Source organism: Chiloscyllium plagiosum, chromosome 10 (assembly GCF_004010195.1).
Source record: "Chiloscyllium plagiosum isolate BGI_BamShark_2017 chromosome 10, ASM401019v2, whole genome shotgun sequence".
NCBI classification, from domain to species: Eukaryota; Metazoa; Chordata; class Chondrichthyes; order Orectolobiformes; family Hemiscylliidae; genus Chiloscyllium; species Chiloscyllium plagiosum.
Window position 1 is genome coordinate 5,070,928 of NC_057719.1, and position 17,127 is coordinate 5,088,054.

The window sequence follows — 17,127 nt, forward strand, 5'->3', positions numbered from 1 at the left end:
GTTGGTATAGGACAGATGTTAGGGGTAGGTTCTTTACTCAGCGTGTCGTGAGTTCATGGAATGCCCTGCCAGTAGCAGTGGTGGACTCTCCCTCATTATGGGCATTTAAGCGGGCATAGGCATATGGAGGATAGTGGGCTAGTGTAGGTTAGGTGGGCTTGGATCGGCACAACATCGAGGGCCGAAGGGCCTGTACTGCGCTGTATTCTTCTATGTTCTATGATTCTGTGATTTTGAACTCAGGTGGATTAGTGAAGGGTTTTGAGAGCTGAGAGAAGATGGTGGCAAGATAATAATAAGAGGAAACAGCCTTTGTCCTTTTATTTGAGAGAGTATTTCCTAGGATTGACTTTTCCAGAGAATGCGCACAAGTTTTAAAGCTGCACGTTTTGTTGACAGGCTGTCCTGAAGGTTCAGTCTGACTGAATTAGAATGTTCAAATTTCAGACCCAGATGCTCCATTACTAACTCCAATATTTTCAGATGTTGGGTTGCTGCATGAAGCTGTCACTATAAACAATTGGAGTTGGTTAAATTTTCATAAACTAAACAGGTGCAGATGTTTATGTTCTGACAGATGGCTGCTGATAGTGTAAGGTGAGATCGTTGAAAATTGGCGATTAGGTGCAGGATTTTAATAGATTTTTTAAAAATTCCATCATTCATGTGATGTGGGTGCCACTGGCTAGGCCAGCATTTATTTCCTATTCTCTCTCTGCCCATGAGAAGCTGGTGGCAATAGTGAGCAAATGTTCCTAAAACATCCACTCCCTCCACTAACCATGGTAACAGCAGTGTGTAACCTCTACAAGATGCACTGCAGAAATTTACCAAGGATCCTTTGACAGCACCTTCCAAACCTAGTTCCCTCGAGAAGGACAAGAGCAGCAGATATATGCGAACACAATCCACTCCAAGTCATTCACCATCCTGACTTGGAAATATATCTCCGTTCATTCACTGTCACTGGGTCAAAATCCCTAAGGGCGTTGTGGGTCAACCCACAGCACATGGACTGCAGCGGATCAAGAAGGCAGCTCACCCCCACCTTCTCAAGGGGACTTAGAGATGGGCAATGAATGCTGGCCCAGCCAGCGATGACTCACAGGGATGTGGGCAATGAACAAAACTCCCAAGGGGATTCTGGACTTTTGGTAGTGGTTGAAGTCTCAGTGTCCAATAGGATGACCCTCCAACCCTGCACTCCGAAAACCTTCATCAGGCTGGGTCGATCTAATTTGGAGTCAGGTCCACAGGGGAGTTTGTGGAGTACACAACCTCCTGACTCCAGAAACAAGAGAGTTGCTCCTGAATAGGCAGACCAAGGGTTCGGGTGATGAAGATTCTTTAGGCACAGACTGTATAGCTGGTCAATAAAGGAACCACAAGCCTGACCATGGTTGCTTAATTTCTCTTCTGAACTGGTAGTTGCAGTGCTGTTAATGATTGGGACTAATTTACCCATTTCATTTATAGCTGTCCTCAACTCACTATGTTCCATTGGGAGACTTAGTGGAGTTTCAGTCATGCCCTCGTTGCAATATTCCACAGTGACTCTTTCTAAATATCTGTGCAAATAGACTATGTTTGCTATAAAGTACTGACCTCCAACCAACTCCAATGGGAGGTGCTTTACAGATTGGTTTGCACATCTCAGCACTGACGTCCAGTGGGATTTACAGGATTACTGCGAGTCCTGCAGTTAGCCCCAGTGTACCTCCTATTTAATAGCTGATGAAAATATCAAAACACACTTCGATTTTGCAAAGCATATAATGGTCTTACAAGTACAACTATGTACCATTATGTGGCAAAGCAAGATCAGTGACGGATTATTTCCCTGCTATGTTTTGTTCCTTTCCTTCACTACCAGGTTTTAACTCCGATGATGATCTCCGGACACAGCCCCATGAAGTGGAATCAACCAACAATGGGAATGCAACTCTGGGTAGGTCACGGTGAATTTCCTGCTGCCCTCGGACCTCTGCTGAGGAACCTGCTTGCACTTCTCATGGAATTCAATCCATGAAGTCTTTATCAGTGTAACTAACAAATTGTTGCTTTCCACGTGTCTTAACTAATCTTACACCGTGTGCTGGAGAGTGCTGCAAATGTTCTGCCTGTCCTTTCTTTCAGCATCTTGCAGAATCTCCGGGCACCCCACTTTGCTTCACAGTTTCTCAAGTGTTGTAATGTAGGAAATGAGACATTCACTTTGAACAGAGCAAACTCCCGCGGATCTGATCTTTTAACATTCATTCACAGGATGTGGGTGTTCCCTGGCCAGCTCAGCCTTTATCGCCCATTCCTCATTGCTCAGAGAATAGTTGAGAATCAACCACATTGCGTTGGGTCTGGAGTCACATGTAGGCCAGACCAATTGAGGATGGTACTTTCCTTCCCAAAAAGACCAGACTGGGGTCTTTTCCCTACAATCGGCAATGGTTTCATGGTCATGATTAGACTCTTAATTCCAGATTTTTATTCAGTTAAAATCCTACCATCTGTCGTGGCAGGATTCGACCCAGGTTCCCAGAGCATTACCTGAATTTCTGGATGAATAGTTGAGCAATAATACCAGAAGGCTATTGCTCCTCTCAATTTTAATGATATCAGTAGAAGGTTAATTGTTAACCCAAGGACACTGTTTCTCCTTTGAATGTTTTGAGGTCTTTTACATCCATTTAGACACAATCAAGAAGTTGTTTCATTTTCAATAGACTTTGTTTATTTCTATCCTAAACTCATCTCTGAGGAAGGGTCGCTTGACCTGAAATGTGAACTCTAATTTCTCTCCACAGATGCTGCTAGACCTGCTGAGATTTTCCAGTAATTTCTATTTTTGTCTCTGATTTAAAGCATCCGCAGTTCTTTCAGTTATTTAAGTTGAAAACTGACTCTGGTTAAGTTAATTACTAGCAATGCTTACAGATTTATAAAAAGTTCAGAAACACGGGAGGAATGAAATAATAAAACAAAACAAACTCAGAAGTAAACGTTTTCAAATTATCTAGTGGCAGACTCCTCAAGATGGTAACCGACGATGCAGTACTCCATCAGTAATGCACTAAAATGGTTCATCTGGATTATAGATTCAAACTCGTAGAGTAGGATTCTAATCCATGGCCTATTGAGTGCCTGTTTTAACGAGGGACTGGTTTAAGCTATGACAGCATTTTTCTTGGCTGAAGATAAAACCAACCCAGTTAATTTCTCTTGCAGTGTCAGGGTTTCACAGTTTGGAGAGTAGTTCCAAACTAATCTTCCTGCCAAAACGCTCAATGTAACAGAACACTTAGTTTAAATAAGGTTTCGAAACAGCTGTAGCTTTAGCTGCTTCCCACCCCTTAAACAATCCGATGAAATCCCACTGGACACTATTGCTGAGATGTACAGACCAATTTATAAAGCAGCTCCCATTGGAGTTGGTTGGTGGTCAGTATTTTGTTGCATTGCTGCTTTTCCTTTTTATTCATTGAAATGGTTTTCTGGGACTCCAACACTACAGCTACACAACAGGAGAGTGTATTATTAGACCTGCCATCTCCTGGCACTAATTCAGCCGTTCAATCTGTGCAACAATCGCCTCCTTGGAGGTGATCAGACTTCAAAATGCAACTCAACTGGACTCACCACATAACACAGTGACTACAAGAGCAGGTCAGAGGCTAGGAATACTGCAGTGAGTAACTCACCTGACTCCCCCATCCATGTCTACCATCTACAAGACACAAATCAGGGGTGTGATGAAATTCTCCCCACTTACAGCTCTAACGACACTCAAGAAACTTGACACCATCCAGGATAAAGCAACTCACTTGACTGGTACCACATCCTCAAGCATCCGCTCCCTTCACCACCGACACTCGGTCACAGCAGTGTGTGCCATCGACAAGATGCACTGCAGAAATTCACCAAAGATCCTTAGACAGCACCTTCCAAACCCATAACCACTTTCATCCAAAGGACAAGAGCAACAGATACACAGGAAGCATCACCACCTGCAAGTTCCCTTCCAAGCCATTCGCCATCCGTTCCTTCACTGTTCCTGGGTCAAAATCCTGGAGCTCCCTCCCTAAGGGCATTGTGGGTCAACCTACAGCACGTGGACTGCAAGAAGGCAGCTCACCCCCACCTTAAGGGCAATTAAGGACGGGCATTAAATGCTGGGATCAGCCAGTGACGCCCACGGCCCATGAGTGAATTTAAGACAACAGTTGGACGCTGAAACAGAAGGGTCCCACTAAAGAGCTACCCCTTGAGCTTGCTGCCACTCCCCACCCCTTCACCCTCTGTCTAACGTGTTCCCCATGAATCTCCTCTCTCCCTCCAACATTGCCTACCTGTGGCATGAGTCCCTCCACGATTATGAAACTCTGTGACTCCAAAGGGTGTTGTTCCTGGAACAGGTACCTGTGGCACTGCAGCCAGTCTCTGGCTGACAGCTCTTCCTGCCCCTCGGGTCTTGTTTCCAGGGAATGCCTTCCCCCCCCCCCCCCCCACCCAGGTGGTCTTGCCATTGCCTGATTGTTGGAACTACAAGATGCAGGAACAGTAGGCCATTCAACCCATTGAGTTTGCTCCTCCATTTGATGAAATCGTGACTGATCCTCCTCAGCTTCACTTTCCAGAACCCTTGATTCCCTTACTAACTAAAAATCTATCTCCACCTTGAAACTACTTCATGACCCAACCTCTAAGAATTCCACAAGTTCACGACCTTCTGACAGATGAATTTCCTCCTCCTCTCTGTCTTAAATGTGTTAGCCTCCCTCTGAATTATGCCCTCTGGTCCTAGACTCTTCCACCAACGACCTCTGCACATCAAAGTCCATGAAGAATACAAAGTGGTGTGTGGGTCTCACATGAGTCCCTAGCTACAGATGAGACTCCATTACCTCAAAAAGGTTTCAATCTACAACACAGCCCAACAATAGTATGGTCACTTTAACTGACACCAAGCTTATGTTTAGCATCATATGATACAGCACAGAAAGAGGCCATTCAGCCCACTGTTGGCACTATGGTGGAGTCATTCAATTAATATTACTCCCCTACTGTTTCTCCAGAATCTTGTAAATTTTGCCCCTTAACTCCTTCGCAGTTCTCTTGGAAGCTGCCTTCACTGATTTTCAGACTGTCTTCTCTGTTTTATTAATATTTGCTCATTCTCTCTCTATTAATCACCATAATTCCCTGCTCTCCGCACTGACCCTTCAACCCCGTGACACAGTTTGTCTTTACTTACTCTTCCTAAACCATCCGTTCATGGGTTTTTGGCATCTCTAAGAGACCCGCTGAAGATTTCCAACGCAACTAAAATTTCCAAACTGCTGCTGTTAGGATTAGAACTTGCAATTGATGAATAGACCCCCATCACAGCGTCCTGGCTATTTCATACTTAACCTTTGGTTCTCTTTGTAGGTGTTGCTGATCACGTGGACAACAGATTGGAAAGCCTTCAGAGCGACGACCTTTTGCCTAGTCAAGACGTCAGAGCTGGCCCCAGAGAAAACCAGCCCCTTCATTCCAGTTCGGTGCTGCTTGCCAGCAGTAAATCAGACCCCATGTTATCGCGGAGGCACCCGGTATCCTACAGCACCCTGCAAAGGGCGAAGGATAGCTGTCCCTCTAGTCGGACCAGGGCCGCCTCACCTGGCAGTGAGATGGTGACGTTGGAGCAATTTCTACAGGAGACCGGGCAGCTGGGGCCAAACAATGTAAGTAACTCTCCACAACTCTCGTCCGCATGCACTATCAAAGCAGTGCCCCGTGCAAGTCAATCTCCTTTAACTTTGCTGCTGTCCCAGCCAAATTTACTGAACAACCACAAGTGGATATTGAAAGCATTCCAAAATTGGAGGAGGCATAGGACACAGTGAATCATGGTTAATCCATAGTTTTCGGCCTGGAGGGAGGTTTTGTAATGGTGTTTCCCCAGAGGTCAGTGTTGAGACCCTTCCTTTTCCTGATGTATATGAATGATTTGGATGTTGGCCTGGGGACAGTTTCCAAGTTTACAGATGGCATGAACTTAGGAAAGAGTGTAAACTATAAAGAGGACAGTGTGAAAGGAGATTGACAAATTAGTGGAATAGACAGTTGAGTTCCAATTCAGTGTGAGGTGATACACTTGGGGGCAAAGAACATGGTGAGACAGAATAAAATAAAAGGTAGTATTCTAGAGGGTGGTGCAGGAGCAGAAGGACCGGAGTGTCTATGTACTTAGGTCATTAAAGGTGTCAGGACAGGTAGTGAGAGTTGTAAATGAAGGACTCTATGCTTGTGATTAACTTTAATGAGGCACAGATTTAGACTTGAGCTGGAGTATTGTCTACGTTCTAGGCTCCACGTTATAAAAAGGATGTGAATGTATTGGAAACAGTGCAGAAGAGGTTTACAAGAATGGCTCGAGGGATGAGGTAGTTCAGCAGTAAGCAAAGATTGGAAAAGTAGGACTGTTTTCATTGGAGAGGAGGAGGCTGAGAAAAGGTTTAATAGCACTCTTTAAAAATTGAGACTTTTCAGACATATTGGCTATGGGAGAAACTGTTCTCATTCGTAAGCAGATTAAGAACCTGAGGACACAGTTTTAGAATGTTTTACTAAATGCAAGGCAAGAAAAATCTTTTTCTCCCAGTGAGTAGCTAGGGTCTGGAATGCCCTAACTACTCACTGCCTGGAAACGTGGTGGAGGGAGGCTCAATGGAGGCATTTAAGAGAGGCATTTAAATCAACACAATGTGCAACATTACAGGAAAAAGGCTAAGAGATTGGCACAAGAGTTAGTGCAGACATGATGGGCTGAATGGCCACCTCCTGCTTCACGATAAGTCTGTGATTCCAGGAGTACCGTGGAGTCCCGCGTCATGGCGCTGCTCGGGACGAACTGTACATTGTATTCCAGAAGAGGCCTCACTGATGTTCTGTACAACCTCAACATGACATCCCAACTCCTATGCTCTGAGCAGTGAAGGCAAGTTTGCTGTAGCCTTCCTTAACCATCCTCTCTACATTTGTTGCAAATTTCAAAGACAACAAAAAATCCTGGAGATCACAGCAAGTTAGGCAACACCCCTGTTTAAGAATGGAAGAAGGCAGAAGACCGGGAATTATACACCAGTTAACTTGACCTTAGTCGTTGGTATGATTTTAGAGCTCATTATTAAGGAGGAGATTTGGATATGTGGAAGTGCATGATAAAATAGGCCTGAGTTCGTCATTGCTTTGTCAAGGGGAGGTCATGCCTGACAAATCTGTTAGAGTTCATTGAGGAGGTAGCAAGCAATTTAGTAATCGTCATACAGCACAGAAACAGACCCTTCAGTCCAACTTGTCCATGCTGACCAGGTATCCTAAGTTAATCTAGTCATAATTGCCAACACTTGCCCTGTATCTCTCTAAACCCTTCCTATTCATATACCCATCCAAATGCCTTTTAACTGCTGTAATTGTACCAGCCTCCACTACTACTTCTCGCAGCTCATTGCATGCATGCACCACCCTTTGCATGAAAAGGTTGTCCCTTGGGTCCTTTTCTAAATCTTTCCCCTCTCGTGCTAAACCTATGCCTTCTAGTTCTGGACTCCCCCACCCCAGGGAAAACCCTTGTCTATTTACCCTATCCATGCCCCTCATGATTTTATAAACCTCTATAAGGTCTCCCTCAGCCTCCAATGCTCCAGGGAAAACAGCCCCAGCCTATTCATCCTCTCCCCATAGCTCAAAGCCCCCAACTCTGGCAACATCCTTGTAAGTCTTTTCTGAACCCTTTCAAATTTCACAACATCCTTCTTGTAGGAGGGAGACCAGAATTGCACAATATTCCAAAAGTGGCTTCAAAAGAAAGTAAGTGGATGTGATTTATCTGGCTTTCCAGAAGGCCTTTGACAAGGTCCTGCACAGGAGACTGCAAAACAAGATAAGAGCCCATGGTGTTATGGGTAAGGGATTGGTGTGGAAAGAGGATTTACTGATTAGCAGAAGGCAGAAAGTTGGGATAAAGGGGTGATTTTCAGGGTAGCAACAGATAACTTGTGGAGTTCTGCAGGGGTCAGTGTTTGGGACCACAACTATTCACATTCTGTGTTAATGATCTGGGCGAGGGAACTGAGGGCATTGTTGCTAGGTTTGTAGATGACACAAAGATAGATAAAGAGACAGGTAGTGTTGAGGATTTGAAGGAGCCGGTGTTGGACTGGGGTGGGCAAAATTAAAAATCACACAACACCAGGTTACAGTCCAGCAGGTTTATTTGGAAGCACGAGCTTTCGGAGCGCTGCTCCTTCATCAGGAGGTTGTGGAGAGTACAACCATAAAACACAGAATTTACAGCAAAAGATTACAGTGTCATGCAACTGAAATATATCCAAAAAACCCTGTTGGACTATAACCTGGTGTTGTGTGATTTTTGAGTGTTGAGGAAGAGGAGAAGCTGCAGAAAGACTTGGAACAGCTAGGAGAGTGGGCAAAGAAGTGGCAGATGGGGGAAAGTGTGAGGTTATACACTTTGGTAGGAAAATTAGAGGTACTATTCTCTAAATGGGGAAAGGCTTCAGAAATCTGAGTCCTGGCTCGGGATTCTCTTAATTCTGGATCAGTGGTGCTGGAAGAGCACAGCAATTCAGGCAGCATCCGAGGACAGGCTTTTTATTCCTGATGAAGGGCTTTTGCCCGAAACGTCGATTTTGCCTGTCCTCGGATGCTGCCTGAATTGCTGTGCTCTTCCAGCACCACTGATCCAGAATCTGGTTTCCAGCATCTGCAGTCATTGTTTTTACCTCTGGATTCTCTTAAGGTTGACGTACAGGCTTAGTTGGCAGTTAGGAAGGCAACTGCAATGTCAGAATTCATTTCAAGAGAGCGAGAATACAAGAGCAGGGATGTACTGGTCAGACAACACTTGGGATATTCTGAGCTGTTTGGGCCCCGTATCCAAGGAAGGATGTGCTGGCCTTGGTGGGGTTCCAGAGGAGCTTCACAAGAAAGATCCCGCGGATGAAGAGTTTGTCATATGAAGAGCATTTGAGGATTCTATGTCTGTATTCAATGTAGATTAGAAGGATGAGGGCATCTCATTGAAACTTATACAATATTGAGAGGCCTGCATAGAATGGATATGGAGATGTTTCCTAGGAGACACTACGATCCGAGGGCACAGCCTCAGTGAAGGGATGATCCTTAAGAACTGAGATGAGGAGGAATTTCTTCAGCCAGAGGGTGGGGAATCTGTGGAACTCATTGCAATAGAAGGCTGTGGAGGCCAAGGCGTTGAGTACATTTAAGATAGAGATAGGGTCTTGATTCATTAAGGGGATTACAGGTCACAAGGAGAATGGGGTTGAGAAATACATCCGCATAATCAAATGGAGGAACAGCTGGACTGAACGGTCTAGTTCTACTCCTATATCTTATGGTCTTATGACGGCCGCTGATGTTCGGACGGGACTTCCAGGATTTTGACCCCGCACCAGCAAAGGAACGGCGATGTATTTCCAAGTCAAGATGGTATGTGGCTTGGAGGGAAACTTGCAGGTTGAGATATACCACTGGCAGTATATCAGTCTAAGATTCCTGCTCAAAAATCACAGCCTCCTCATTGAAGAGATGAGAAAATGGCCACGGAAGGTGATGAAATAAAGCTGCATTGCCTGGTGTTCTGCCAAGAAATTACAGTGCACGCACTGCACTGGTGACTAATGCTAGCGAGGTCACCATAGCTGCTGCTTCAGCAGCAACGTGCTTCTTCCAGGAATAATAAGACTTGCGTAACAGGCTACAGTGCCAAGAATATTTTGATTTGAACAATATTTAAAATACAGTTCTGAGTCAGTTTTGGCTTTCACTCTGATATTTGGTAACCCATACATTAAAGTGTTAGTCACAGATCTGCAAGGGCTGAAGATTCAAGAAGAATAAACTCTTCATATTCCTTTTATCAACTCATTTCACAGATTGATCTGTAGGGTTTACTCCCTCCGAGGCAGCCATGTTCTTTCACAGGGACAATGTTTAAAAATCACACAATCAGGTGGTTAATAAAGGAGTAGCGCTCCAAAAGCTAGTGCTTCCAAGTAAATCTGTTGGACTAATAACCTGGTGTTGTGTGATTTTTAACTTTGTCTACTCCAGTCGAACACCGGCTGCTCTGCATCATGGCTGTCTTAGGGAAGGATACACGTTAACATACACAGGTATACTCACCAAAGCATGTCATATTCGAATTGTTGATTCTGAAGCCTTTGTGTTAAAGGCTAACATTCTAACTTTATTTTTTCCCAATTTGCATTGTATTTTAAGTCATTCATGTTGCTTCATTGGTCAGAGCATTGAGTATAGGAGTTGGGATGTCATGTTACGGACAAGACTTTGGTGAGGCCACTTTTTGGAGTGTTATGCACAGTTCTGGTCACTGTACAGGAAGTATGTTTTTAAATTGGAAAAGGTGCAGAAAATCTTTACAAGGATGTTACCAGGACTAAAGTTTTGAGTTATAAGAAGACCCCAAATAGGCTGGGACTTGTTTCCAATACAGTCTAAGAGGCTGAGGGGAGACCTTTTTCACTGGAATGTAGGAGGTTGACATGTGACCTTATAGAGATTTATAAAATCGTGAATGGCATAGATAAAATGAATACAAGGGTCTTTTCCTTACGGTAGGGGAATTCAAAACTGGAGGGAATAATTTTAAGATGAGAGGGGAAAGATTTCAAAGGGACCTGATTGACAACCTTTTCATACAGAAAATGGTTAGCGTGTGGAATGAACTGCCAGAGGAAGTGATTGATGCAGGTACAGTTAAAAGATGTCTGGACAGGTACATGAATTGGAAAGGTTTAGAGGGATATGGGCCAAACACAGGCAAATGGGTCTAGTTGAGTTGGAAAACCTACTTGGAATGGATGAGGTGGACTGAAGGGTCTGTTACCAGGCTGTATGACTCTCTTACTCTACAGTGGCACCCAGATCACCCCACTGCCCCAACCCAATGTCAATGTTTCTAAGTTTCTTCCCTTTGAAAAGCATTCACCTTTTTAATTCTTCTGACCAAAGTGGATACTATTGTATTCCATCTGCCATTGACTTAGCCAATCGCCCACCCAACCCTCTGTAGCACATTTACATTCCCCCCCACCCCCCACACTGCTAACTGTGTATCATCAGCAAACTTGGATCGGTCACATCCCGTCTCCCCTCTCTTGCTGCTGATTTTCAAGGTGAGGTTGTGGTTCACAATGGGTTTCCCACACTCCCCCACATCCCAGCTCTCAAGTGTCCTCTCTCTGAAGACCCTTCTCCTCTAGATCCTCTCCATCACCTATTTTCTCCATGGACCTCTCTTCTATCCTCCTGGTTCAGTCCACACCAAAATGCTCCTAATTGTGTGATCCTCCAGCCTTCCCCAGATGTTCCTTTCCAGTCTTCTCTCCTGGAGCCTCCTGGGAGTATTAGTCACCCTCACCTTCTCCCTGGATGTGTCATTCCGGACCAGTCTTTTCCTGAGACGCAGCAGATCAACCTCCGCATCCTCATCTCTGCCACACCAAAGCTTCATCCCTCTGGGAGAGCCTGCCTCTCGGATGTGTACAATGGTGCTGGATGAACGCAGGTCTCCAGGAATCAGCCCTTTAGCCAGAATGAGCGTTTTCAATTGTAAAGGACACCACTTGGTCCACCCCTTGGCTCTCTGGGAGCACGACAGACAATTCCAGCCCATCCTCCTGCTGGGTACCTGAGCTCAGATGTTTCCATTCGATTCCCCGCTGCCCCCTAAACTGTTGCCAGTCACATTGCTGCTGCCACTTGGCTGCCCCACACAGGGCTTGTTACTGCCCATCCAGAGCCTGCCATTGTCAAGGGAATTTTGCCAACAGCTTACAGTAACCCTTCCTTGCTTTCAGCGATGATTGCTTCTCCAACCCCCTTAATGCTCAGTGGAGGATGATGACAAACCATCAAGTTGACTCGCCCTCAGTGGCCCCCAACCCTTCTCGAGTTGCCTGCGCAGTTCCTCACCAACATCTTTTGGATGTCTGTTGTGGACATGACGTAGTTCTCCAGTGACCCGCTCTATCAATCTTTAGTAACTTTCTCCTCCGTGCCTTGTTGTCTGCTTTGTCCAAAGCAAGCCAGGCCCAGTAATAAGCCCTGTGGCCCTCTGCGATATATCGCTCGGTTGGCACGTGCAGAAATTTGGGTCGATGATGCTGCTTCCTGACATGAAGCCAAACTGTCCGTCGCTGACCTGACACTGTCTCAGCTCCGAGCCCAGCTACCCACTGGGAGGGAGCGCCACTTCTCGGCAGTTCCTGCATTCTTGAAGATTTTTCTTTGTTTGAGTATCAACATCAGACTATTTTATTTTCTCTCCATTTGTCTGGGGAGGCACTGGTGTTGTGGTGATGTCACTGCTGGAGATATGCAGACCCTAAGCTAATGTTGTGTGGCAGTGGTTAAATTTAACCACTGGGGGATCCCCAATTTACAAATGTCTGACTTATAAGCAGTGGTATTTGCACAGATGTGGTTTTAAAATGTAAAGATCCAATATTGGAATGTTTCCTGTACTAATGAACAGCTGCTTTCCAATGTCATGAAGTATGTTTTGGCTTACAAACGGATTCCGGAACGGAACCCACTGGCAGTCTGGGAACTGCCTGTAACTACAACTGATTGTTGTGAAAACCCATCTGGTTCACTAAGTTCTGTCAGGAGAGCAATCCGAAATCTCTACCTGGCCTACGTGTGTCTGTAGACCCAGAGCAATAGGGTTGACGTGACAATCCAGACTGGACCATAAGTGCTAGCCAAGCCCAGGTCTCCTATACAAATGAAAACGCTCCCTTTGACGATCTTTTTGAACAAATGACCCAGGATGTTGCTGCCTGGGCCATCAAGTAACTTCCAGGCTTCTGCAGCAATTCCGTTGGCCCTTCCCATTTTTCACTCTGTTCAGGGTCATTGTCTCATCTGAGTCATTGACGTGGTTTGGGAGGAGCTGAGCCTGCCCCTTGTCCTGATGCTGCTTATAGCTGCTCTGGCCAGGAGTCTGGCTGGTAGATGGGACATCTCGACTGAGTGTCTTACACCATTCTCTCTCAGGTGATACTCTGCCAGTAACCCCTTCTTCAGTTGCACATCAGTTGCTATGAAAATCCAATAATGTTACATGCACTAGTTCTTACTTGTCTGGCTACATTCTTAAATGAGACTCAGATTTGTCCGACAAAATCTCTCGTAGAGAAATTTGGAAGAATGGTTTTCCAAAACTCTTAAGTTATTCTTGTGAAGCCTTGCTGAGCTTGAAGAGCCTCTGGTAATCCTGATTTCATGCTGCCTCTTAGGAACACTCATGCTCAGAAGAATGAGGGGAATAAGATGCTAAAGAGAATTGACAAAGCAGACAGAGAAAGACTGTTTCCTTATGTAGGACAGTCTAGAATGAGAGGTCATAGGTTGATGGCAGAACTGACATCATAACATCCCAGGGTATAGACTTTTCAGGCAGGATGGGGGGGGGGACAACGTATGTAAAAGAACTGGGAGCATGGCATTGTGGATAAATTGCATCAGTATTGAGGGAGAGCATCCGAGGCTGTTCAGAGGAGGCCATCTGGGTCGAGCACAGAAATAAAGAATGGACAGTTACCTTATTGGGATTCTCCTACAGGTTTCCCAACAGTCCGAAGAGAAATAGAGGATCAGATATGGAAGCAAATCACAGAGGGGTGAGAGAAATAGGGTTAGACTTATAGGAGATTTCAGAGTTTAGATCAGATGGTGCTGGAAAAGCACAGCAGGTTAGGCAGCATTCTGGCTCCTCAGATGCTGCCTGACCTGCTGTGCTTTTCCAGCACCACTCTGATCCAAAGCCTTATAGGAGATTTCAACTTAGTTAACATCATCTGGGATCACCTTAGTGTGAAAGAATTAGATAGGGTGGAATTTTTAAAGATCATCCAAAGAGCTTTTTGTGTCAGTACACAGTCCTACCAGAGATAGGGCATGCTAGACAGAAGCCTAGGGAATGAAGCTAGTCAAGTGGTTGAAGTTTCAGTGGGTGAAGATTTTGTGGAAAGTAACCACAATTCTGTAAGTTTCAGTCGTTTTGGGAAAGGGTAAGGATACTGCAAATGTTAAGTGTTTAAGTCAGGGAAGGCTAATTTCAGTATTATTAGACAGGATCTGGCAAACATAAACTGAGACTTCCAAATAAGTCTACATTTCAAAAATGGGAATCTTTTAATCGGTATAGTGAGAGTTCAGGGCCAGCATGTTCCTCTAAGGGTGAAGGACAGGGGAAGCAAGTCCAGGGAACCCTGGATGTCAAGGGATATTGAGAATTTGGTAAAGAAAAAGTAGTAAGCGTATTTTAGCATATGATATACCAGAGGTATAGAGAGTGGATGGGGCTTATTTCTAAAAGAAATTAGGAAGTCAAGGAAGGGCCACAAAATATCTATGGCAGGTAGAATTAAGGAAAACTGCAAAGTATTTGATAACTATATTGCAAGAAAGAAGGTTTCGAGATAGAGTGGGGCCTATTAGAGACCAAAGGGGCAACCTGTGGATGGAACCAGAGAACTTGGGTGAGGTCTTAAATGAATATTTCTCATCTGTATTCACAAGGGCAAAAGCTGGAGATTTCAGTTGGGATGGTGAGGTTCTAGAATATTAAGATTAATAAGGAGGTGGTGTTGGATGTTTTAACAGGCAGAAGGATGCAGATAACCCCAGGGCCTGATGAGATGTATCCCAGGCTGCTATCTGATACAAAGGAGGAGATTGCTGTGGCTCTGGAGATATTTACTACTACAGTGGTCACAGAGGAAATGGCAGTTGACTGGAAGATAGAAAATGTGGATTCCTGTTCAATAAGAGCAGCCGGGATAGGCCAAGTAATTACAGGCCAGTTAGTCCGATGTCAGTAAGAGGGAAATTCTGAAGGACAGGATTAATCGACACTTGGAAAGGCAGGGATTGATTCAGGATAGCCAGCACGGGTTTGTTGGAGGGCAATCCTGTCTGAATAGTTCAACTGAAATTTTTGAAAAGAGAACTAAATATATTGATGAGGGTAGTACGGTTGTTGTGGTTTACATGGACTTCAGTAAGGCCTTTGACAAAGTCTTACATAGGTGATTGGTCCAAGAGATAATACAGATAGGAGGCAAAGGGTAATGGTTGAGGATTGTTTTTATAATTGGAAGCCTGCAACCAGCAGCATACCCACCGGGATCGCTGCTGGGACCCTTGCTGTTTGTTATGTATCTTAATAACTTTGGTATAAATGTAGACAGTATAATTAGACAGTTTACGGATCATTTGAAAGTTTGTGGTGTTGATAGTGAGGAGGATGGTCACAGTCTGATGTTGGTAGAACTTTACAGAACAGAAGGAGGCCATTTGATGTATCACGGCTTTACTGGCTCCAAAGAGAGCTACCCAGCTTGTCCCACATCTCTGTCGCTCTTTAAAATCATCAAATTCAGATACATATCCTGTTCTCTTTGAAGCCTTCTATGGAATCCACCTCCTCTGCTCTCCCAGGCAACACATTCCAAATCCTAACAACTCTGAGTAAAGAATTTTCTCCTCAACTTACTCCTCGCTCTCTTGCTGACAACCTACAAATTGTGATCCTAGTTATTGACCTACTAGTGGAAACAGAATATCCTTCTTTACCCTGTCAAAATTGTTCATAATTTTGAACACCTCAATAAAGTCACCTCTTAATCTTCTCAGCTCAAGGAAAATGAAACCAATTTCTCAAAGTACTCCTTGTATCCCTCATTCCTCATATCACTCTAGTAAATCTCCTTTGCAGTCTCCCCAGGGTTTTAACATCCATCCTTATGCAAGGTGTCCAGAACTGAACACAGCACTCCAAATGCAGTCTGACCACTGATTTGTAGAGACATAGAATCACTTCCTTACTTTTATACTCTATGCTTTTATTTATAAACTCAAAGATTCTATAAGTTGTCTTAACAACTGTTTCAACTTACCTGGCTACCCTCGGAGGATTATGGACATGACCCAGAGGTCCCTGTGTTCCTGTCCTCCCCTCAAAGATGTACCATTGAGCCTGTATTGTCTCTTCATGTTTCGTCCACCAGAATGCCTTGCCTCACATTTTGCTGCATTAGAATTCATCTGCCTGCCCTGTCTGCTCATTTGGCCAGCTCCTGAAGTCATTTAGCATAATCCTCACAACTCACTAATCTCCCCAGTTTAGTATCCTCTGCAAATTGAGATTTTGCCCTCAACACCCACATCATTTATACAAATCCGAAAAAGCAAAGGTCCCAATACCAATCCCTGGGGAACACCACTTTCAGTCTGAGAAATGCCTATCTATACCTACCGTCTGTTTCCGATCTTGCTGCAAACTTCTAATCCATGCTGTCAAGGACTCATCAACCCCAAGCATTCCTAATTTGCTGAACAACCTACCATGTGACATTGTATGTAACGATTTCTGAAAGTCCAAATATATAACCACAGCGTTACCCTCATCTGTCTGTGTCAACTTGTCAAAGAATGCAGTTAAATTTGTCAGACATCCTTGACAAAACCATGCTGACTTTCTAGTATTAACTTTTATTTTTCTCTAAGTGTATTTTTACCTTCTCCTGTATTACGGCCTTCATCAGTTTTCCCACTATTGATGTCAAGCTGACAAGGTCTGTAGATACCTGGGTTACCCTTTGCCCTTTTCTGAACAATATTGTCAGATTTTCAATTGACCAGTCCCCTGGGACTAACTCTATGTTCAGAGAGTCCTGGAAAATTTTTGTCAACAGCTCCGTGATTTGCTCCCTTCCCCATCTCAGCCATCAGGGAAGCATCCCACCTGGGCCTGATGAATTCTCTACCTGGAGTGCTGCCAGCCTTTTTAACACCCCTTCTTTATCTAACACTGAACTGCTCAGTTGCTCAATACCCATGTTTGCAGCTTGGCCATTGTCACCATTTTCTAAGTTGGTAAAGGTAGAAGCAAAGTATTCCGTTAGTACCTCTGCCATTGCCTTTGCGTCAGTGAGCAGCTTACCCTGCTTGTTCCTTATGGGCCCTACTCTCTCCTTCCCTAATCTTTTACTGTTAATATGTATGAAGAACACTTTA

General features: G+C 44.5%; 1 protein-coding gene across 1 annotated transcript in view; it reads left to right on the forward strand.

The window, feature by feature from the left end:
- The window catches only part of LOC122553347 (protein Daple-like), a 256,327-nt gene that overhangs the window by 218,791 nt on the left and 20,409 nt on the right, over positions 1 to 17,127 (forward strand). Inside the window, exons 27-28 of the mRNA XM_043696930.1 lie at positions 1,874 to 1,948; positions 5,425 to 5,720. Of these exons, the coding sequence (XP_043552865.1) occupies positions 1,874 to 1,948; positions 5,425 to 5,720 (371 nt within the window). The remainder of the gene's footprint in view (positions 1 to 1,873; positions 1,949 to 5,424; positions 5,721 to 17,127) is intronic.